The sequence below is a fragment of the Paramormyrops kingsleyae genome, chromosome 4, assembly GCF_048594095.1.
Source record: "Paramormyrops kingsleyae isolate MSU_618 chromosome 4, PKINGS_0.4, whole genome shotgun sequence".
In the NCBI taxonomy this organism is placed as follows: domain Eukaryota; kingdom Metazoa; phylum Chordata; class Actinopteri; order Osteoglossiformes; family Mormyridae; genus Paramormyrops; species Paramormyrops kingsleyae.
Genome location: NC_132800.1, coordinates 21,455,915 through 21,480,257, shown reverse-complemented (window position 1 = coordinate 21,480,257; position 24,343 = coordinate 21,455,915). Strand labels below are relative to the sequence as shown.

Here is a 24,343-nt window from a genome sequence, read left to right as displayed (position 1 = left end):
TTATGTGTAAATATTATTTGTCTAGATGAAGATTTATAATGGGCAGGGGGGAGGATAGAAGTCCTCAGCCCCACCACAGAATGCTGGCATGTTCTTGCTCCCCCCCCCCACCCCGGCTCTCTGAATCAAGGATTCCTCTGATAATATGATAGCGGTGACCTATGATTATTAGTCGTCCATCCATTTATACTGTCGACGTTTGAATTAAGTATTCATACTTTGCAAAATAGTTGGAGACAAGTTTTAAATGAATGACTATACACACTATCACCTCGCGGTCATGAATGGGACATGCTTGCATCCCAGTGGGCTGCGTCTCCGTCGTATTTGGCGGTGAGGGCAGGCCAGGCTGAGATGCTGCTCTGCCTTGCTGGAGTAAAAGGGCTGAGATCTGTTCCTGTGCTCCGGGCACCGCCCCCACCGGCAGCGAGGGCTCCGGCTTCTGCTGTCGCGGCATCGTTCATTTCCTCAGCGACACCAAACGGGATCAGCGCTGTCTGGAGCAGCGGACGGTACCGATCTGTCTGATACCAAACCGCAACAACCATGTGTGTCTGGAAGTGAAATGTATACATTTTGATTATCATGCATTCTCCTCATCGTAAGACATGACCTGGAACTTAGATACGACGGTATATTTAACGACGTGACTGTTGTGCTTGAAAACGTATTCCTGTGTGCCGAGGCCCCCACCTTCGCTGGGCCAGTTTTAGAATAATTAGTCGACATCTCCTATAATATTGAATTTAATTAAAAATGTATCCTATACTTTAACCAGAAAGGTACAACTGGTAGTATTTTCCCGGTTAATGATTTAAAAGTCATAATCCGCAAGTGTAGTGTATGTAGGAGACACAAATTCAAGAGACTTTGAGACAATCCGACTAGTCAGCCTAGGGTTTCAGCATGCAAACACACACACACATTCACACACGCATACACGCGCGCGCGCGCACGCACACACACACCTATATCTTTATGGGGAATCTCCATTTATTTCTATCGTGAAAACCCTAATACCGACTAAGGCAATCTTAACCCCTACGCAACCATGTAATTAACCATAAGTAAGCAAACAAAAAACAAAACTTTCGGCTATTTTAGTTTTTTGATTGCATTCACAGAATTTTATAAAGTTCAGTTTCCCTTGGGAGGACTGAAAAAATGTCCTCAAAGTCAAAATAATCAATTACACATTTGTCACATTGGAGGGGCACAATGTAATGTAGCCTATACATGAGCGCGCACACAAATACTAGCCTACGTGTGTATATTTGTTTATATATAGGCCTACTAGACTGTACAATTGGAAAAAGTTGATTTCAAGATGAATAACGTGGTCAGTCAATCTTGAAGAAAAAGTGCTAAGTAACTGTACTGAAAAAGAAATTTTAAATAACATTCTGGAGTTCGATGTGGCGCATTTCGTTGATTCCATATGAGTATATACGCATAAAATATTTCTGTACCAGTTTACTGTTTGAGGTTGATTAATCAGACGGGAAAACACGCCGTTATCAACCGCGAATGCAATCCCGTTTCGAGGACGTTGATGCAACTTATTTCGGTTGCATCTCCTGCATCATGTAATAGCTACATTTTATGACTGTTACGGACGCTGCTATCCCGCATCCTGCACCCCCACACCCACGCGCACACACACACACACACACACACACACACCCAGAGTGGCACGCGCATAATGTAGCGCATTTCGAGTGAGTCCCCTTTACTTCCCTGTCACTTTCGGAGTGGAGGCTGGGGATTTCATGACCAAATTCGTGATCACTTCATCTCAACGGATCTTAAAACCTCTAATATACCTTTTTAGATTTGGGATCACAGAAGTATTTTCGGTCTGGGATTTATGAATTCGATTCATTACCGGGTAACGGAGTGTCAGCACTTGGAAAAGTTGATCGTGAAATAAATATGAGGCGCTTACATTTCTTGGTTTTCCTTACTTTCACGTGCACTTCTGTAAGTACTGAACCTTTTTACCTATCCGTTTTATCATTTATTGTTTTAACCTCTAGAACTAACTTTGACGTACGCTGAGAAAGGATTTGCAGAACCTTAACGCAACATAGATGTAGTGTCTTGTGTAAATTTTTCTGCGGCATGCTTAACTACTTCCGATTCCATGTGCACGTACGTTCGTTATATGACATTTTATTTTAGAAATTACATTTTGTGATCTACACTTATAAGTGATATTCCTCGTTGTAAAAAGACAAGTGTCAATGTACACCTTGTTGACAGGTTTAAACGAACTGTTTTCACTTAACCCGAGGAGCAGAAAAAGATTTACCACCAGAAACCCGTCATAAACAGCAGCAGGAGCGGTTTTTACGATGTTTACATTTTCACTGGGGAGTTTAAAGTCGCGGTTATTCACAGTTCATCCTCAATGGTCCAAGCAATGAAGTTTTCTGCAAAGTCCTGGGTACCTTAAACTCAGACTCTTTGCTTTCAATTTGAAGAAATGTAGAATATATATATATATATATATATATATATACACACACACACACACACACACACACACCTGGGGACCGAGACCAAAAATAAGGTGGCCGAATGCCCACGGAAGTGGCTGTTCTGTTATCTCTGGTATCTTCGCTTCTTCAGTCTCTGGTCTCACACGGGGTGAAGGTGTCAGCCTGGGGCCAGACGCAGATACACATGTCACAGCTGGGTTACATTCCGTCGTCGTGGTGAATAGTGACTCCTCGTTCACAGCTTCTTCTGTACCGCAGACATCTTGCCTCTAACTAGCGTAGAAAATTAGGGGATTTCGCCTGACCCTGATCAACAGTCATTTTTACACTGAAAGTCTCTAATCTGTGGATTCTGATACGATGCACTGTGATAGCCTATATCTTTTGCATGCCATCACAACGCGTAATTGATAAGTAACTTATCGTAATTATAACAGGCCACTCGTTTGATTGTACGAAAATAGAATATAAAACCTAAAGGACGTTGTATTCGATTCTTAATGTTAGACTAAAGGAGTGAATTTCAGCTCCAGAAGGACAGCAGCCTAATCGTAATCGTAACAATACGAAGGCACACTTGCGGTTCTGTGAAAGGTGTGTGTGTCAATAAATATGTGTAATGGGAGAAGAACGTGATTGTATTACGTGTAATTAAATGAATTATAAAGGCATTTAATAATCTGAAAATGTTATTCGGTCTATCCATTTTCTAGGTGCTTATCCTGGACAGATAGCGATATAAACTTTTATATTTCTTGGTGTAGTTGACGCACGGTTTCAGGGGTACCTACAAGTTCGAATGAAGCTTTTAAATTATAAAGCTATCAGCAGTACACATTGCTTAAATAACCTTTTGTAAGGTACAAGAGCAGGTCCCCTTCAGGAAACCAGACGTGCGACACACTTAAGACCCGCATTCTTTCCGGAGAGAGACGCTTCCTCTCTGACGATGAGCAGAGCTCCTCCATCACAGCCTTTCGCACACAAGTGGTCTAAGAGCCACAGATTATGGCGTGTGAACAGAGAACCCCCGAGTCAACGAAGTCCTGAAGGTAGTGCTTTTAACTGAGGAGGCAGACGCCCCTTAATGAAAGAGTTTATGATAATAAACTGTTACCTTTAGGTAAATCACCATAGACAAGGAGGGTAGCTCATGTAGCCTACCAAAGCAAACTACAAAAAACGTGCTTTATAACTAACCGTGCGTTTTAAAGGCTTCCTACTCTTGTCTGACTACTTGATCTTTCCTTCCAGGCGTCTTACAATTTTGAGTAAGAAATAATTACTTGCAGGTTAATTTAACTGTAATAAAATGTAATTATTACATTGCACTCCGTAATCTAGCCTAATCATTGGTGTTGCGCAAGGATGGCTTTTGACAGAGTATAAAGTTTCGCAATGAGCAGCGCCTATACAGTAATAAAATGTTCATTTACAGCAGTTATATGTATAGGCATTGTGGGGCCAGAATAAAAGAAACCATTGTCACGAACACATTTGTCTTCGTAATTAATAGTATTAATTGCCTTATTATATAGGCTAAACATATCGGTCTTATTCTACATCTCGTATCATATGCTTCGTAACTTTGACATTTACGTAACAAAGGTTTAATTTGATCGTAGGATGTTTCGCTACACGTCTGTGTGGGTCCGTGTATTTTTGCGATACGGGAGATCAGTCTGCGGCTGCGTTTGCGCGCGTTTCATATACATGCAGAGGTTCCATCCACGGCGTTAATGTTCACCTGATGCTGTCAAAGATACGGCGCTTCCAGCAGATTGAAAGGTCGTTGTATCTATCTAATTGCGCTTTCGAAAGCTCCACAACTGTAATCGTGCGTTTAAAAACTTAAAAACTGCAAAAAAAAAAAAAACTACATGTAATAACTACGTGCGTGGAAGAACAGTGAAGAAGTAAGCATTTAAAAACATAGCAGCGCTGTTCCCTGCACAGGCTGGGTCTGCAGAACGGATTATACCAGATATGAACAACATAGCGCTTTAATGAAGGCATATAGGCTGCTAGAGACGGACTAGGGCAACAGTAAATGAGGACAGACCGGCATTTAGGGAGGTTAGGGTTTGTTTGAGGGGCCCTGTCTGCCTGTCTGGAAAAACTCCCGAGGTCACGGCCGATCTGCGAATCAGTCAGAAATGCATTCTCATTTTGGACATGTCTGGAGGGCGGGTGGGGTGGGGGGGTACAGGCGGGCTGGCTGCCCTGGGCCAGAGCATACAGTGACTGCGGAAGAGCAAGGTTACGAAGCAGCTGAGGCCCAGGAGGAGCACATCTGCCCGGGACAGATGGAGTCCAGGCCGCAGCCGCGGAGGGACAGCTGTCTCACTGCCGGCCGCTCCTTTTAATCTTTGTTAAATTTGTTCTTTCTTTTTTTAAAAAAAATAAATGCCCCACTCGGCTTGGCGGACAAACACAAACACGCCTCCGCTCACCTGTCGCGTGACTCCGCTACCGGCCGGAATTGAACTAACACCCCCGGGGGCTTTGGATTACTGTGAGCTTTACAGAGAGCAGACACGCTCTCCTCTGGGCACTACCCCCCCTCCCCCAGGAAACACAGGGCAAGGGGCACCCTGGGTGAGGTGCCAGTCCATGGCAGACCACACACACACACACACACACACCCAGGCACATACATATACAATAGAGAGGGGTGCTTTAATGCACAGGTTTAACTGGCCAGAAACCCAGGGTTTCCTGAACTAACCTCATCTAATATAAATTTAAACCTACAGTTGTTACCTGTCCCATACTTAATGGGATTGTCCCCATATCGAAAAATATGGGGGGGGGGGGCTCTGACTATGGGCCATGCGGACCCCAGTTCACCTAACCGCACTCAGGCGTGCGTCTTGTAGTACTAATAAGACTCGGTCAGATCTGAGAAAGGCTCCGCATGATCTCTGTCCTGGACGTTTCACTGTCTGTTCAGTTGTTGCCATCAGTATCTCCTTTTATGGAAGTCCTATAACTCCACCACATATCGAAGGGCTTGGCTCAGCATGATTTCTCCTCGCTGGATGCCCCCAAGACCTGCTGGTTTCCAGTAGGCTACTGGCTGAAGTTTCATGTGACCATCTAGAGTCAAGATTTTTAGATTTTTTTTTTTTCTTCAAGATCTGCATCTACATGCAATCCCTGAAGTTATCAGAGTTCTTTACAAAATTAGACCCTTTGTGCTTTAAAAGTCCCCTCCATACATCAGACATACGGTCCATTTCCAGTTCCATACACGAAACAATCTCCAGTTATTAATATTTCTGGGGTCTGAGTTGAGCGCAGAAACAGAATTCACATCTTGGTCTGCATGTCCCTCATTTCCTGTTTTGTTCCTCTCACGCCGCTGTATTCAAAACATGTCATGATGGTCGTTTATTTGATTTTGGCAATTCGCTCTCTGAACGTTAAGGAAAAACGGGGCGCCGAAGTGAGGCAGTCTGATAAAAGGAGGGAGCCAGTCCTGTTTACAAGAGCCGTCGTGTAAAAGTGGTGCAGATGTGACTCTGTGTTCTGCATTGGCACTAACCAGCTGCCTGTCTTTCCGCAGGTCGCAGGGATTCACCCCAAGTGTAACTTCCTGCTGGAGCTGCAGAGGGAGGAAGAGGACTGCCATGCGCGGCTGAATGCGGCCGGGCCGCCGGCCCCTGCAGGTTGTTTGCCGTCGTGCGCTTTCCACGGCGATGGATCTGCAGGTGTTTACGGGCCTCCCAGATGTAACTGGCTGCTGTATTCAATATAGGTCATATGCCTCTGCAGATCAAGATATGCGAGAGATGTGATAAACGTTTGCTTATGATCTTAGGGCCCGTGCATTTGTTTGCACGCACATTTCGAAGTCGTCCTCCTTGAGTAAGTTCTTGTGCAGTGATTCTCGAGTGAAAAGTCCAGTTTGGTAGATTCAAAGGAGAAAGGGGCGTGTCCTGTTGCCATGGCGGCGGCTCGTCTCATTTGGAATCGTGCTTTGTTTCCCACTGATTGCTTTGTTGTGACATGAACATCCTGTTTGTTTCTGGAGATGTAATAAATGACAAAAAAACTATTTGTTTAAAAATAGTTCAACTGTATGAGGCCGATGACAGACACGCACACAAATATGTTAACTGTCAAACCACACCAGCGTGCGTCCCAGTATAAGGTCTTTGCTGAGATGGAACTAAACAGTAGATCCACGGATGACTTACCAGGTCGAATAAAGAGGAGATTTAGTGTAGTGTAAATCAAGTATTGTAGAATATGGTGTCATGAAGTGTAAGCAAGATTTTCGCGTGAATGGAACCCATATGCTCAACACTGGCATGTATGAAAACCACGTCGACACGCACCTCCGCCAGCCAGCTGCAGTTTAAATCCCGGTTGCTTTGTGTGTTTGTTCTAGACACACCCAGGGGCGAGGGGGGGATTCGCCTGTAGTGGCTTGTTTCTTAAGCTATATTTAACTCCGCTGTGTTTCCACGGCAAAGACACGACCCCCATCGATCCATGGGTGGCAGGCTCACGTCTCGGCCGTGAGCACGGGGCCGCGTCTGCCCCCCGTTAGCCGAACCCCGGTCGGCAGGCCTAAGATCACCCAGTCCGCGTTCAGCCTGGAACTTGGCACGCCCAGCCACCATCCCAAACAAAGCCTGGAATAGCAGCTGCCAACAGACCAATTTAACGAGGCGGTTTTTAAATATTTTGGAGCCCAGGTCACGCATGCTGTTTGATCCCAGACATGTGTGTCCTGCAGTGAGTTTTTATTATGTAAGTTTTTCTGATCCAACCGCTTGCAGTAGCTGCACTGCTGTCGCCGTGGAAACATGTTGTAAACGTTGCGTGAGTACCGCTACCGATGTGGCAGCGTCACCTGCCGCTTCACGGTCGTCACGATTACGTAAATGTTACGTTGGCCACTTTAGGGGCTACTTATATGCAAAGATTGATTCTTCCCCCATTTCATACCACGGTGTAAATTCCCCACGTCCATTTATGACCCCAGTAGTATCAAATGATGTTATCTAACGTTATTAGCTTGTGGAAAGAATCCCCAGGAACCTTTTACTTATGATAGTGACATTCCCACACAGAACCTCCAGACAGTCACAAGCCCGCATGGAGCCTCGGGTGCTGCAGGTGGAGATGTGTCCCCTAACCCCTCTTGCTGATGGTGTCCTTGTTCCAGGTTGCCCAGGCCTCTGGGATAACATATCCTGCTGGCACCATGCCGAGGTGGGGGAGACCATCACCATTCCCTGCCCCCAGGTGCTCCGGAGCCTGTTCGGACGAAACGGTACCTCTCCGCAAACCTTATGCTCACACTCTAGTGAAATGAATGCACGTCTTCCGAGGGCGTCGGTTTGGTGTCAGCACTGGGACAGAATCAGTCCAGCCTAAACCTACATGCTACTCCTGTGATATCGGCAGGGGCTCCTGTGATATCGGCATGGGCTCCTGTGATATCGGCATGGGCTCCTGTGATATCGGCAGGGGCTTCTGTGATATCGGCAGGGGCTCCTGTGATATCGGCAGGGGCTCCTGTGATATCGGCAGGGGCTTCTGTGATATCGGCAGGGGCTCCTGTGATATCGGCATGGGCTTCTGTGATATCGGCAGGGGCTTCTGTGATATCGGCAGGGGCTACTGTGATATCCGCAGGGGCTTCTGTGATATTGGCAGGGGCTCCTACCCTCCGTACCCAAATCTACACCCTTGATATGTTAACAGGTACAACACGTAGTGTGAGATTTTTTTTGGGAGGTGGGGTTTGATTCCTGATTGTCTTGATGCTTGGGGCACCTGCAAGGGACCAGGATGACCATACCAATGATGTCCCCCCCCTAGTGATAATATGTGAAATATTGCATCTGTTTTGTATTTTACATCTTTCCTGTGTTCTGTTATGGAATACGGGCGTGTCACGTTTCTCATACTGGATGTTTTTTATGGGGGGGGGCTTTCTTGTGGTGCCGCTTTTGTTTTCGTCCTCAGTGAGGGCCAATGTCACTCTGTAGGCCGCACCATACCAGGCCCTGGGCTGGACCAGAGGCCGGATGAGTCAAGCCCACTCTGGTCACAGGGCGTGCTGACCCGTGTCATGCAGTGAAGAGCGTTGTGAAAACCGTGCTCCCTGCTGCGTTACCGTGACGATGGCGCATCACCCTGCGCTGCGTAAATTTCATTCATTATTATTTTGTGTACGCCAAGTGGTGACACTAAAGATTTTGGGCCCCAAGAAAGCATATTATATGTGGCCCCCAACCCAGATCAATTGGATTATGTCTCAAATTATTTAGGGCCGCAGTCACTCGGGGGCCCCTGGAATCCCTAACCCCCCCCCCCTCCCATACGGCGCCCCCGTGCACAGCTGCTGTCTGCATAGCCAGCAGGCCAGTGGAATACTAAATGAATTAGCTAGCTAAACGAATTAACATAAACAGAGAAAAATCCCCCCCGACAATGAAAGACTCGCATATTTTGCAAGCGAAATGTTGGCAGGTATGGTAGATGCTAATGAACAGGCTCTGGGTTGAGGAGAATTCTTTCTCTCGGTCATCTCGAGTCATTTTCAGTTTTAAGGTTTCGGCAGAGTAAGAGCCACACAGTTCAGCTTTCCCGCTGTTCTGTTCGTATCTTTAATTTCCGTTCGTTTTCTCACTGCTGAATGACCACCCAAAATTCAGTTGGTCATTCCAGTACGATTTAATATTCCCCTTCCTTCCAGTTGTGCTTTTTTGCCTATTTTTTTCGTATCCCAATGTTATCAATGATCTGCCCCTCCCTCCCAGAAGGTCAGAGTCCGTGGGGGGGGGGGGGGGGGGGGTCGCAGTGGAAGAGCATCAGGGAAATGTATGATATCAGCCTGGTCTGGATTTTACGTTGTTTTCAAGTTGGTCAATGCTTCTTCTTCACAGAGCACTGAATCAATCTCGATGGAATCTGTTAGCAGTGAAAGTTAGAGCTATAAGTCCTATTCTGTGACGGCTGCCTTTCAACAATGAATCCTGTTCATGCACCCAGTGATAATTTCGTTGACGAAATATTTTCGTTATAATTTTCGTCAACGACAAATTTTCACTGACGAAAACGAGACGATAACTAAATAAAAATTAAGTGATGATGACGAAAACTATAATAAAAATATATTGACATTTTCGTTAACTAATAAAAACGAGACGAAAATGTGAGTGAGGGACGTTTTTGGAAATGATCCAATCAGAATTAATCTTGGTGCGTGGCGCGTTGAGACGCACAAGCACATTTGAAAATTAAGATACTGATTCACCTTGCGACGCGAGATGCGACAGTACATCTTGCATACATTGGTGGGTGTCTGTCTGACTTAAACTAAAATGACATGGCAATGGCTGGGAGAAAAAGAAGAGAAGATATATGGAATAATTTCACGTTTGATGTCAAGACAAACAAGACCTTGTGTAAACCGTGTGGAGCGGAAATCGCTGGTAAAAATACAACAAATCTAAAGCGACATCTGCAAGGTAATTTTTTCAGGTCATGCAGTATTTGCAATGGCATTACTGCCAAATACAGTTTTTCTTTTAAATAATTTGGAGTTGCACTTTTGCTTTACAGAATGAAGAATGTCATATGCAAGTTCTAAACAATGCATATCTAATTTTTGGTTTTTATGGAAAGACGATATTCCACATATTTAATGAGACTTGGCTTTATTTAATTTTAAGTTAGGATATTTTGTATATTACCACGGTTTAACTAAATTACATTTAAATTAAACCCAATATATTTTAGTCAACTAAATCTACAGTAGATTTAGTCGACTAAAATCTTATGCTTTTTAGTCGACTAAAACTAGACTAAAACTAAAACAAAACAGATAACTAAAATATGACTAAAACTAAAATTGCATTTTAGTCAAAAGACTATGACTAAAACTAAATTGAAATCTGCTGTCAAAATTAACACTGCATGCACCCCCCATTCACTGTTGGAAAACAAGAGATCAAACATTCTATGGTAGACCAGATAACACAGAGGTGGCAAGAACAGTCTGAATGGAGCCATATCTGGTACCTAAATGCATTGTGGGATAGAATTTCCCAAGCTGTCAGCAGTTTTGGAACAGTGCATTGTGGGATTTTATGGAAATGTAGTTGTTCTATGACACACGCATTGTGGGTAGAGTGTCGAGTAGTAGTTTCTTGGGGATGAGTGCATTGTTTGATGCAAACCCAACATGTCAGTCTTGGATGTTGCATAGATTAAAACCATAGCTGTTTGAGGACCACGACTTGACCTGCTTCCCATCTCCATCCTCTAGCAGAAGTTCTGGAAGACCTAAACAGATGGCTGGTGAAGTTTACATTCCCCTTTTAAGTGCCCTCGTGTTGCACATCAGGAGACGTTCTCCATATTCCTCCATGCCCAGCCGGGGCAGACATTAAATATTTGTTCTGCCTCGCTTGCCAGCCTTGATTCAGTAAGATATTTACTCGACCACCGCCGTGAGGGGAGCTTTGGCCAGGTGCCGCGACTGCTTCCAGCAGATAAGGCCTCGCGTAAATGACGGAACACGCTGAGGTGATGGTGGCACGGTGATACCTTCAGAGCTGTGAAGCTGACCGTAAATGAAACGTGAGGGGAAGAAATCTGGTGCCTTCTATGCTCAATACAGAGATTGGAAGCAGAACAAGACGAAGTGTCCTTGCAGGCGTTGTCCTGGAATTGAGGGTGTTCTCCTTAATCTGGTGATCATACTCGGTTGAGACCATAAGCGGTTTAGGGAGACTCTGGAGATGGAGCTGGTCAGGTGAGATTGACATGGCTTATCTGCTTCTCTCCAGGAAACATCAGCAAAAACTGCACAGCGGAAGGGTGGTCCGACGTCTTCCCGGCCGTAGCCAGTGTCTGTGGATCCGAGGAGCGGCCAGATAAGGTGTGTGTGGGAAATAGGATCGATCTGGGGTGTGGCACACGGGGAGTGAGGCGGGTTCGAGGCCATGTGCTGCCAGTGCCATCCGTCTGCATAGTGAACAAACGCCGTCGGCGTCACGACGATCGTCCACCGCGTCGGGCTGTGAGAGGAACCCAATCGAGAGAAAAGCTCATAAACCGTTAATGTCTGGGCTGTCTTGATGCTGCCCCGCAGTGTTTATGCTGGGGGGTGAGGAGGTCTTCCGTAAACCCTGCTGATGATGTCACACGTCTCATGCCGTCCTCTTTCGGTCTCCGTGTGGTTTCCATGGACGCGGGGAAACACACCATGAGGCAGCGTTGCTGTCACTCTCCTGCCAATGATCTCGTGTTTACTGACTTTAGTCATGGAGCGACTTTAGTCAGGGGCGATGGTGGTGCAGGAGGTAGTGCTACCATTTGGCAACCGGAGGGTTGCAGGTTCAAGCCCCGGGTCCTTGAGCAAGACACTGAACTCCAAATTGCTCCCGGTGAGATGGTTGGCACCTTGCATGGGTGAATGTGTAAAGCGCTTTGGTAAAAAGCGCTATATAAATGCAGTCCATTTACCATTCAGGGGTGCAACACAGGCATCGCAGCCATGGCTCAGCTCTGCGGCAGAGCTGATCGATGTAGGTCGACGTCACCTGGTTCACGACCCCGCCTAGGGTCAGAGGAGCCCATCTGATTTGACCTGCCTATAGGATTTGCCCAAAACTGCTCACGCAGCTTACAATTCAGGTTCAGAGGCCTCATCAGTTTCCCTCATTAAATGTTTCCGCTTAAGCTCAGCGATGGAGTGACAGGGCGCCACCCGCAGGTCAGTGTGAAAACAGCAGCCTGTCAAGGGGCCGTTTCTGCCAGTGTTTCACACACGTTCTCCAGTCTCTGAGTTTCCTTTCCTCTTCCAAGTACATCCCTATCTATCTGCAGCTGAGATGCCATCTGTGCCCATCCACAGCCTGTAGGCCCAAACCTACCCTCCTCCAACCAGAACGTGATGTTATATATATATATGTAAAATTTTTAGCTTGGAGGTCATAAAAAATGCAGACCTGACCCTGTTCCCTGGAGACGGCCGGGCTGTTCTCTGTGTTGCCCTGTCTTACAGGTTTAATAATGCTTCCCCTCAGGGGAAAGTCTTATTTAAAACTTTGAGATCCATTGAGTATGTGGAGAGTATGAAGCGGAGTATGAAGCGGTATCCTCACCAGTCCAGGCTTAGTTTATTGGCTTTTTTTTTTTTTTTTGCATTTTATTTATTTATCAGACGTTTTTAACCAAAGCGATATAGCTGTCGGGGGTTAGGGGCCCTGCTCCGGGCTCCGGGCTCCAGCTGCGTAATCACACTGCCAGGACTGTCATATAAAGCATCCCCAAAGCCCACCAGTCACTCTCTCAGCAGCCCACATGGAGAACATTTTGAATTCTGGTACCGGTTGTGTTTGTTAACACAGTCACTGATTAGCCGGTCGATCTCGGAACCCCTCCCAGCTGCAGAACATGGAAGAACAACGTGTGCCAGTGGGTTTCAGAATCGTTTTTTGAGCCAGTATTGAACGACAAGGTTGGAGCATGAAATGAGATGTTTCAGTCCCCCCCCCCCCCAGTCCTGGTCCTGCAGTGGCAGAACTGGGTCAAAGGCCCTGGCCCCCGCTGGCAGTGGTCGATGACCCCCCCTCACCCCCATTCCCCAAAGATCAGCTCCCTCGCAGGAAGTGGACCCGCAGTTTTCAGAGACACCCCCAGTTCCCGCAGCTACAGCGCAGTTGGCCTTTTCCAGTGTGTCACTGCATCCGTTGAAATTCAGTGAAAACGGGCATCAGCTTCTACACGTCCCTGGCTGCGCTGTTCTTCCTGAGATAGAGCCCAGGCCTGCCGTCAACCTACATCTGATAAGCCTTAGAAAAATGGAAAATGGACGTAGCAGTGTTGCGGAAGTTTGCTGTAAACTGTAAATCAGGCAGCCTAATTAAGATAATTAATCCATCCATCCATCCATCTATGAACCACTATCAGAGTCTCAGGCATTATTATTATTATTACTATTATTATTACTATTATTATAGTTGTTGTTGTTATTAATGATGATGATGATGATAATAATGATAGTAATAATGAATGATTTAATGTATTTACTTTACTACTCATTAGAAAATGCATTTTTATTTGAATCTCAGCAGCAAAAACAGAAAGAGGAACGAAGTCAGCTCAGGTGGACATTAGCTGTGGGGTTGTGGGGTCGCGACCTTTTCATGAGCCAGCGAGGGAAAACCTTCTGCCACTTTGTAAGGAGCCTCCCTGGTCACTCAGAAAAGAAAACAGCGGGTGCGAGGAGGAAGGTGGACGACTGCACCCCCCCCACGGTGTTTGACTTGAAGGAAAGGCTCCCTACACACTCAATGCCCCCCACTAGCGATAAAGGCTCAGTGATGGGGGGTGAGATGTGACCGCAGACTGGCTGAGTCCCCATGACATTTATGGTATATTGGCACCATTGTCAGATAAGGAGGAGAGGGTCAGCCTTTGATGTGTAAGACTCTATGGTCGATGTTTTCGGTGTATATGTCTCAGAGGATGCCGGAAAGGCTTTGGGTCCCAACAGTTGTGTTGCTATGGTAACGGGGGCCAAAAGAAGTCAACGTTTACATACTGAGTGTTTGAAAATGATGACCATTGATATGCAGTAGTCGCTGTTTAATTGCAGCCATATTGTTGCATTTCTGTGGGGGCCATGGTGGCCTAGTGGTTAGGGAAATGCGCTTGTGATTTGATGGTTGCTGTTTTGAATCCCCAACCGGCAAGGTGCCCCCCCCCCCCCGCCATGCACTGCTCCCTGGGTGCTAAATAATAGCTGCCCCCTGCTATATCACATATGGCTTAAATGCAGAGGATGCATTTTGTTGTGATGTATGTGTCAACAATGTCAACGAATCACTTTAGAATATTTACACGGTGGGGTAATTTCTACAGGTGTGCTAATGGATTCAGTGTGGGAGAAAGCTGCATGCAGTCATCCAAGGGCGAGATTAAACGTGACTGACTTCCTTTCCTCTCGTAGCTTATGTTTTACACGGTGGTGAAGACCCTGTACACTCTGGGACACAGTCTGTCCCTCATCGCACTCACCACAGGAAGTGCCATCCTCTGTCTCTTCAGGTAAGTTTGAGGCAGATTTCTTAGCTAAAGAAAATGAATTTTCTTAAGTCAAACAGAAGGACAACCTATTCAAGCCTTGAAGGATTCAATGAACTTGTAGATTTGAACCAGCAACCTTTCAGTCAACTAACTGAATAGTGCCCACCCTACAGTATTTGTGCTTGGGTGTCATCACCACAGGAAGCTGCACTGCACGCGGAACTTCATCCACCTGAACCTCTTCTTCTCCTTCATCCTGAGAGCAGTTGCCGTCCTGGTGAAAGATGGGGTCCTTTTCTCCTACAGCTCTGACTGCTCAGGCAAACTGTCTGTGGTGAGTTCCACTCTGCCTCTTTGGCGCTTGTATATTGTTCAGCTGCTGTGGACTGCAAAGCTTTTCACATTAAACTTAATTCCATATTACTTTTATCCACGATAAAGCTAAACCAAATTTTCCCTTGAAGAAACTCTGTAATTATTAGCGACCTTAAATTTAACAAAATTTTATTCAGATACAGACGTTCCCCTACTTACGAACGAGATACGTTCCAAACGTCTGTTCGTAACTTGAAATGTTCGTAAGTCGTTATTTAACATCATTTTAAGGGTATACGCAAGTACAAAGAAGTAGGATGCTGGGAGTTACTAACGAAATAATCCTTCGAGTCCCATAGATCATAATACACTCATACACAGCGATAGGCCGAAACGGATTGCATTTCCCATCTTGTCGCGCTGCTGCGCGGCGGGAGTAGCGGCCAGAAGTCATACTAGGCGGAACTGGCGTGCAGAAAAAAAAATTTGATGTTGCGGACAGGAAACAGGAGCCCAACTAACACAATTTGGACTTACACTCCTCTTCGTATATCTGAAAGTTCGTAAGTTGGAAGTTCGTAAGTAGAGGAGCGTCTGTATTGGCATCTTGTCTAAGGTAACCCCCCGTGGTGCCTAGGAGAAGGACCCAGACTAAAGCTGACCTTTTACTCGATTAATCTGATAAATGTTCGAGCTGAACATGTCATTGGATCAGTGACACGTGATTTACATTAGCCTAGAGTTACGCCAATCTAATGGGGACATTCGTTTAATCTCTGCAACCGTTGGCTCATCCGCATTCTCATGGGCATTCTGAAGCCGAACAGTGGGCCAATGACAGACTCCAGAGGGGCGCCAGGCAGGAACTGAGTGAACACAAATCCAATGTAAACGCAAATTATCATGGAGCCAGTTTGATGATGGAGGAAAAAAAGTAGGAAAAAAATGAGAGCAAGGACCATGATACTTTGATAAGATCAATATATTTTAATTCTGGTCAGCTGGAGTTTGTCTGAACACATCTACCCCCCCCCCCCCCGCACCCCTCCCGCCCATATTCACATTTATATGTTCTCTGTTAATGTTTTAAATCTGTGTTGCAGTTATACTCTCTGCAGTTTGCCTTTTCCATTAGCCATTGTGACTATTGTTTTGATCACTCTAAAGTCAGATTTAATAAAGATAACACTATTTATGTTGCCAAAGAGAATTTCATTATGGCACATGGTAGAATGGGCTGCCCTACTTATCTGGCCTAAAGACAAACCTAATGCGTCTCCTTTTGTGGGTACGAACCGAACATCATCCATCCATCCATCCATCCATCCGTCTCCCAACCACTTACTCAGTACTGGGTCACAGGGAAGCCAGAAGCCTGGCCTTAGAAGAAAAGGCTCACAGGCACAGGAAGACTCTAAGCAAGATCCTTGAATTTTATTCTGAGTCTAATAAAGTAGACGTTAAATTATTTAAGTGATAATTTGGTAACACTTTACCTGAGGGGACGCAAGTACCTTATTAACTCAGTTACTATTCAAGTACAAATCATGAACAAATATAGTAACTGCATGAAAAACATGAACTGATATGATTGATTAATGATGAACAAACATGGGATCAGTATGTAACTAACACTTAGTTTCTGGTTAATTAATACATTAAGTAAGAGTGTACTACTACATTAATTGTGCCCCCTCAAGTATAATGTTACTTATCTTTAAATTACTTGCCATAATTTGGTGTCAGATCAATAAAAATGCCATGTTCTGGATGTCAAAGGGTGTCCCTTTTCAGATTGGCTGCAGGGCCTGCCTGGTGTTCTGCCACTATTTTATCATGGTGAACTTCTTCTGGCTCCTAGTGGAAGGCCTGTATCTGCACACGCTGCTGGTCACGATGTTCCTCGAAAACAAGCGCTTCATCATCTATCTGCTCATCGGCTGGGGTAAGAACCCCCTTCGCCTCCTACACACGTTTAACGGATCAGCTTATTTTCACAACCATGGGTTCCTTTAAATCAGAGCTAGATAAGATTTTAACAACTCTGAGCTATTAGTTAAGTTCTCCCCAAACGAGCTTGATGGGCCGAATGGCCTCCTCTAGTTTGTTTATGTTCTTACTCCACATGTGGGGTCGACTAGAGTCCTTCCTGCGGCAGGATATATCAGTATCCACACTTGCGTGTGCCTGTTTCATGTCACTTACACAATCTGACTTTTACAGATATTATCAGCTTATAAAGGCTTGTTAGGCGCGTGTGGTAAGACAGTGGAATAAAATTCAGCCGTAAAAGTTTAAAACTGGAAATCATAACACTAGAAGTAGTTACGCGCTTTAAAAGTTAAGTAGCCAATGAAAGTGGATTCACCAACATACAGGTCCTCCTCTGAGCGCTGATGTACATTTCTTCACCCAGGCTTCCCCACCGTGTTCGTACTCGCGTGGATCACGGCGAGAATTTATCTGGAGGACACCGGGTAAGACGCAAGCGCCGTAAATGTAATCCGACTCACTCGCGTTCATATTGATGATTTGCAGAAATACTAGCGTGACAACGGTAGCAGCAGTGTCCTCTTTCAGCTGAACTTTGTACGTTAAACTCATTTCGCAGGATTAAGTGGGTGTCGCGGAAGCGTTTTTAAATATCGGTTTTTCATGTCCGTTTTCAGATGCTGGGAGATGAATGAAATTGCTGTTCCAAACTGGGTGATCAATGGTCCAATCATGGTTTCCATCATGGTGAGTCTCCGCGTGACGGGATTAACCGGAGTTCCGGCACATTCCGCTGGCTCTCAGGATAAGATACTAGCACATTACTTTCCTCTGTATACTTGAAACCCCCCTCCCCCCTCCGCCAAATCCAATCCAGCAGTCATGATGTATTCATTTATTTGATAAGTAAATTTACCAGGGTTTAGCAGAGTACTCTAAGCCAGGTGATTTCCGTATTGCAGGATGAGGTTTGTTTAGGTAGTATCCTGGTTTGTCTTGGATCGGAGCCGGGGCGGTAAGTCCTCGTTCATCGAGCTGTTCAGGATCAGCTTATTTTCACTCTGCTTTAGTGAACCTTTTATTCCAGCTACGCCCAGCTAACATGAAGGTCTAAATTTGTTCTAACGGGAAGACATCTCGCTGTGGAGCTGAATGAGACGTCACCTAAGGTGGCCGCATACTGCAAATGACGTCTCGACAGAACGAAAATGAACACGTCAGCAAAAACAACCTCAAATGTCATGCCACAACCCTGCAACGTTGTCGATGTAGCAGACCTCCCACACAAGGCGCAAATAAGTCTATTGTGGCAAGTGTGTGTCGTTTTAATAAAGGAGAAGATGGCTCTTTTAAAATGGAAGTTACTCTCTTTATTAACATCCACAATTAGTTTAATACGAGCAGCGGCACAGACTGGGAGGTCAGGAATTTACATGACAAACATTACACAGCTACGACATTTACAAGTAACATAAACACAGGAATACACATTAATTGACATTATATAAATATACGCGTGGTGAAGTGCAAAGGATGCTGGTAACTTCATAAATAGTTGACCAATCCTGTGGCATCCCATTTGTGTCAGCTAATCATGGACAGTGGGCGGGATCAGAACAAACAACGTAGATTCCAACGATTTTGTTTGACGTATACGGCTAGTTTAAGCGAACTTCTTCATTTGTTCTGATCCAACCCACCTTCCATGATTAGCTGACACGAATCGGATGCCGCGGGGTTGGTCAGCAGGACTTATTATGCAGTTCCCAGCATCCTTTGCACCACGTGACGTGGAAGTGGCCACGTTGAGGGACTCACAAGAGGCTCCAGGTGTGTAACGGATTTCTGCTGACGCTGTTGGCCCAGTCTTGAACACAGCAGAATGTCTCATGCTAGAGGAAACTTTTATGGCGTTTGCCGAAATCTGAATTGTTAAAGCCCTGATTGCTATTTGCTATTAGGGGGGAAAAAAAAGCCAGATGAAAGTGAAACTGTGTCCTAGTGGATGATGGAAACTGTGAACCACCCATCCATCTCCCCTTTTGTCCCCTACAGGTGAACTTCGTCATTTTCATCAGCATAATCAGAATCCTGGTCCAGAAGCTGATATGCCCTGTTGTGGGGGGCAAAGATCAGTCTCAGTACAGGTGAGGAAATCCGCTGGGGGGGTGAGGCACACGGCCACGGATTAAGTATCCAATTCAGTGTATGAATCCAGGCTCTAGGCTGTGAGGCGGAAGGAAAAAACCCATCAAAAGGTTTAATAATTGAAGGACTTTGGTGTGTGAGGGTTAAACACACATTTTTTTGTTTTGAAGCGTAGCAGGTCGAATTGGTCAGAAGAAATGTCTTTTGCTGTTGTTAAAATGCCTTTATTCGCATTAAAGCTTGATAGTGTTGCATCTTCTCACTCCTCACTGAGTGGTACTGGGAAGGAGGTCACCAGCACGCTGACAGTCAGTATTCCTTTTGGGAGCATATTTCCGCTGTGCTGTGGAAGCTTTCGGCTTTTTTAGGCCGAGGACTCGACGAAGGCAGAGCTGCAATGTTGGCTCCATCCGGATAATTATAATTAATCATAGGGCTAGAGATCTTTGTCATTTTTTTGGGGGGGGGGGGGGGGGGGGGCAGAATTCTTAACAGGCCTCTGAATGCTTATTATCTGCCAGACCGTGAGCTTTTTTATGCCCAAGAAGCCCAGAAAGGAAAATGCTTTCCGGAGTTTGCACATTTTGCAGGTCATTCGGTGTAATTACATTTCAATAGTAAATGTAACAGGTGGGGGAGTGCCATGGCTAACGCGAGGGTTCTAGGTATTATCTGTACGTTCTAGTTTCCTCTCATAGTGCAAACAGCTCTATAGTTTGGAGAATGGTGACTCTAAGTTGCCCATAATGCCCCGTGACGAACTCGCATAGCTAAATTAGGATGGACCCGTGAAAATGAGCCCAGTCTCCTGGGTGCTGAGGTCTGCGCTACAGAAGCGACCGTCGTTCTGCTGCAGGTCCGGCTGCCTTAAGAACGCGTTCAGCAGTTTTTTTTGCGGTTTTTGTTTTTTTTCCCTGGAAATAATTTAGTAAAAATGCTCTTCGCAGCACATTTTCCTTCGCGGAATTATTTGTGCAAAGCCACAAAAGTCTGCTAACGAGCAAAGTAGCAAGTCCGTTAAACAACAACCGTCATGGAGACATGGATCCCGTCGATGTTAGCACGATAACAGAATTCCCTGAACAGCCTTTTAACACAATTAATGTAGAAAAAATTGGTCTACAATAAAATATTATTTTATAAATGTTTTATGTGTATATTGTGAAGGTGACATCCAGACTTGGATTCATGGCGTTAAAGGTGTAAAGTGGCCATGTTGCTGTGGCTCTGTCAGGTCTTTTGTTTGTTTGTTGATTTTGTTAGTCTTAATTGTAGTAGTGGAATAACATTCTGGGAACATCAAGAAAACTGAACACATTTCCATACCTTAATTGTAGCATTCAGTAAATGTTCCAAGAACGAAAAATTGTTAGCAGGGATTCCAGCAAACTATATTGATGGAGGAAACTTAAACTTCTTGAACGGTGGCGGCATGGATAAGCTAAGATTGCCCGGGCCTTCTTCAGTGTCCTGACCTTGTGCTGATGCATGAGGTCGTTCAAGGTCAAACCTGCTGCCTTGCTGCACAAGGCTCCCACCCGACCCGCCTGAAATGCTGGCTTCTGTTATTTCAGGAGGCTTGCCAAGTCTACGCTGCTCCTCATCCCCCTGTTCGGTGTGCATTACGTGCTTTTTATGTCACTGAATGAGTCCATGGCCGACTACAAAATATTCTTGGAACTGGGCATTGGATCGTTTCAGGTAAACCGCCGCCTGGTTTGTTTTGGTATTACTGTAGTGTGCTTGCTTTTTGAAACATGAATATGTTTCACTTTGTGTTTTGATCACAGGGCCTGGTCGTTGCCATTCTTTACTGCTTTTTAAACAGTGAGGTGAGGAGTCTGTTTAATAACCTGTTTTTTATGTTGTTTGATGACTATATGAAATAAGCATTTGTTTCATTTCCATCAACTGAACTTGAAAACCAAAGTCAGCCCACAATAACCTTAAATAAGTGGTGATTTACTGAAACTAAAATCAGTTTTATAAACTTTCTCCTGCAGTCCCAGCATGAACATGTGTTGTAAAGACCCTGCCATTAGAAGGGCTATTGATTTATTTATTTAGTAACCAGTGTTGTCTGTGTAGCTACAGAGTCCAGTTATCTGCCCTGCTAACACAATGCCCTGCTAATACACAATGCTAACATAATGCATGCTAAGACAACACTATGCTAACACAAAGTCATGCTAATGCACAATGCTAACACAACGGCATGCTAATACAACACTATGCTAACACAAAGTCATGCTAATGCACAATGCTAACACAACGGCATGCTAATACAATGCTATGCTAGCTCCAAGTCGTGGTGAGACAACCTCATGCTACTTCAACACCATGCTAACACAAAGTCGAGCTAATGCTCAGTGCCAACACAACGGCATGCAAATACAACACTATGCTAGCTCATAGTCATGGTGAGACAACCTCATGCTAACTCAACACCATGCTAACACAAAGTCATGCTAACATGAAACCACGGTAACACTAGGTCACTGTAATACAATGCTGTGTTAACACACCATTAGTCTAACACATGTCTCCATTTGTCTGCTTGGCGTTGGCCCAGGTGCAGGGGGAGCTACGCAGGAAGTGGGAAAGTATGAGCCTGAGCTGCAGACCAGTCCAGGACTACAGCTTCCACAACTACTGCGTGTCTCAGAACGGCCCTGACAATGTGCAGCAGAACCAACGACACTCCCGGGCCCCGTCCGTCCTGCAGACCGAGAGCACGGATTTGTGACAGGCAGGGTGTTCCTTTGTGGGGGTCTTTCCTTAGCCCCATGAGGAAGTGTAGAACATCCCTTCCTGGGCTTTAGTGTGAAGAATGGAGGCCAGTCAGTTAAGTGCAGGTTTATGGACAAACTAAAAACATGCACTGTTATATCCCGAAGTGTTCTCTCGATTAGACTGTCCGTGGGTTAATAAGTCAGCTACATCTATAATTAAGCTATATATACTTACTCAGAATGACACAGTTGATAGTTATCCTGCTTACAAGTCTAGGAATAACTGTCAGTTTTCACTAGGTTTTACTCGTCGTAAAACCACATGAATCCATGAAAATGAGGCAGCAGAGAGTGACAGATGTTATATGTCGACTCGCTAACTGGCCAGTGTCCCTAAGTGATGGAATTTTGCCAAGGACATTCCAAGCAGATTACTCTTCTTTTTGGAAGTAGTGTCCAATGTGACAGATGTGAACCAGCTGCGTTACGAGTTAATCGTGACTAAAGAAGATGCGCATTAAGAAATCACCTGACATCATGTAACCGAGTGAACACTTGACAGTGAAGAGATCTAAGAGGGATTTGACCTGTACACCAACTCCTAGTTGAACCTATAAGCTTGTCTGGTACTGGTGCTGCCTGAGTACGTCCTACTCTTCTGGCATAAAAGTGGGAAAGTTAGATGAGTCAGTGATTCATGTAAACAGGTCGGACTCAGCGCAAAGCTGAGAGGTGCAGTGGTCGACCTGCTCGGAACTAGTGTGACCAGTAATCTTGGTGCTTTGTGTATTTCTTCATTTTCAGCCAGTTTCACTTGCCCTACTCGTAGAGAGACGTTTTTAAACTAATTTTTCTTCCATTTTCACTTCTGAGACTGATTTTGTTTTTTCTTTTATTATAGCAAATTCCATATGTTTGCACAGAAATGACAGGCATCGCTTTACATCAACTACACTTTCATAATGATAAATACAACCCCGTTTCCGAAAAAGTTGGGGAAACTGTGTGAAATGTAGATTAAAAACAGAATACAATGACTTGCAAATCATATAGACCAGGGGTCTCCAACTCCGGCCCTGGAGAGCTACTATCCAGTAGGTTTTCTGTCCCACTTGGCTTCTGATGAGCCAGACCTGCTCCTGGTATTTACCTGAGAACAGGTGTGGCTCATCAGAAGCTGGGTATGATAGAAAACCTACTGGGTAGTAGCCCTCCAGGACCGGAGTTGGAGACCCCTGATATAGACCCATATTTAATTGACAATAGAACAAGGACAACATATCAAATGTTGAAACCGAGAAATTCTATGGTTTTATGACAAATATATGCTCAATATGAATTTGATGCCAGCAACATGCTTCAAAAAGGTTAGGACGGGCAACATAAGACTGGAAAAGATGTGTAATGCTAAAACAAAACACCTGGTTGAATATCTCACAACTAATTAGGTTAATTGCCAACCTAAAGTTCGTAAGATGATTACGTATAAAAAGAGTCTCAGTTTAAGAAAAATGTTCCTCAGCATAATATTGCAAAGAATTTGGGAATTTCATCATCTATGGTACACAATATCATTCAGAGAATCTGGAGAAATCTCTCTCTATTGAAACCCGATATTTGATAGCCATGATCTTTGGGTCCTCCGGCTCTGGCAGCACTGCGTTAAAAAGACACGATTCTGTAGTGTAAATCACCACATGGGCTCATGAACGCTTACGAAAACCATTGTCTGTGAGGACAGTTCGTCGCTGCATCCACAAACGTAGGATGAAATTCTACCACGCAAAATTATCTAGCACGCACGCGAAAGTAATTCGTGCCTAAGCGAAAGTCGTGCGCACGTGAAATTATGTTGTGCACACGTGAAATTATCTCATGCACACGCGAAAGCAAGATCATTTGAATTTTTTTGCACAGGTCACTTCAGGGGTTCCGTATAAATTGAGTATATATTTGTCATAAAACGATATATTTTCTCAGTTTCAACATTTGATATGTTGTCTTTGTTCTATGTTGAATTAAATATGGGTTTATATGATTTTGAGTCATTGCATTCTGTTTTTACTGTATTTACATTTTGCAGAGTCCCAACTTTTTGGAAATGAGGCTGTGTATATACATATAAATTATATATATATCGTAGAATGTTATATCTCTAGAACAGGGGTCACCAACATGGTGCCCGCAGGCACCAGGATGCCCCCAAAGACCACATGAGTCGCCTGCGGACCTGTTCTAAAAATAGCACACCTCACCAGTGAGCAGAGTCTAATATTTGATTTTATCCTGTTGCTATTCTTCTTTAATCATATTTGCATTTATATAGATTTGAAAATGATAATATCAAAAAAAAAAGCATTTAAAACATGTTTATTAAGAAAAGTGTATCAAACTGGTAGCCCTTCTTATGGCTCAGTACCCGTGAAGTAGCTCTCAGTTTCAAAAAGGTTGGTGACACCTGTTCTAGAACATTCAGTGCACCTTCATAATGCATCCATAGAAGATTCATAGTAGCACATAGGTATACCTTAAAATCCTAACATACCTTAACAGTTTTAAAATCCATTAATAAACATTATATGATTATACCAT

General features: G+C 44.6%; 1 protein-coding gene across 1 annotated transcript; it reads left to right on the top strand.

The window, feature by feature from the left end:
* Positions 1 to 1,692: 1,692 nt before the first annotated feature.
* vipr2 (vasoactive intestinal peptide receptor 2) lies at positions 1,693 to 22,800 on the top strand. The gene is made up of 13 exons (XM_023804725.2): positions 1,693 to 1,980; positions 6,070 to 6,172; positions 7,681 to 7,788; positions 11,318 to 11,409; positions 14,488 to 14,585; positions 14,766 to 14,898; positions 16,674 to 16,824; positions 17,296 to 17,356; positions 17,549 to 17,618; positions 18,927 to 19,018; positions 20,594 to 20,720; positions 20,810 to 20,851; positions 21,592 to 22,800. Exons 1-13 carry the CDS (start codon positions 1,933 to 1,935, stop codon positions 21,763 to 21,765), a joined length of 1,299 nt encoding a protein of 432 aa, XP_023660493.1. The 5' UTR covers positions 1,693 to 1,932; the 3' UTR covers positions 21,766 to 22,800.
* Positions 22,801 to 24,343: the final 1,543 nt, after the last annotated feature.

What these genes read in the sequence shown, in the direction of transcription:
- vipr2 (XM_023804725.2), top strand. Translation starts at nt 1,933, where the DNA reads ATGAGGCGCTTACATTTCTTGGTTTTCCTTACTTTCACGTGCACTTCT. An exon ending in CTATCTGCTCATCGGCTGGG is followed by an intron (nt 16,825 to 17,295) that starts GTAAGAACCCCC and finishes TTCTTCACCCAG; the next exon opens with GCTTCCCCACCGTGTTCGTA. An exon ending in AAAGATCAGTCTCAGTACAG is followed by an intron (nt 19,019 to 20,593) that starts GTGAGGAAATCC and finishes CTGTTATTTCAG; the next exon opens with GAGGCTTGCCAAGTCTACGC.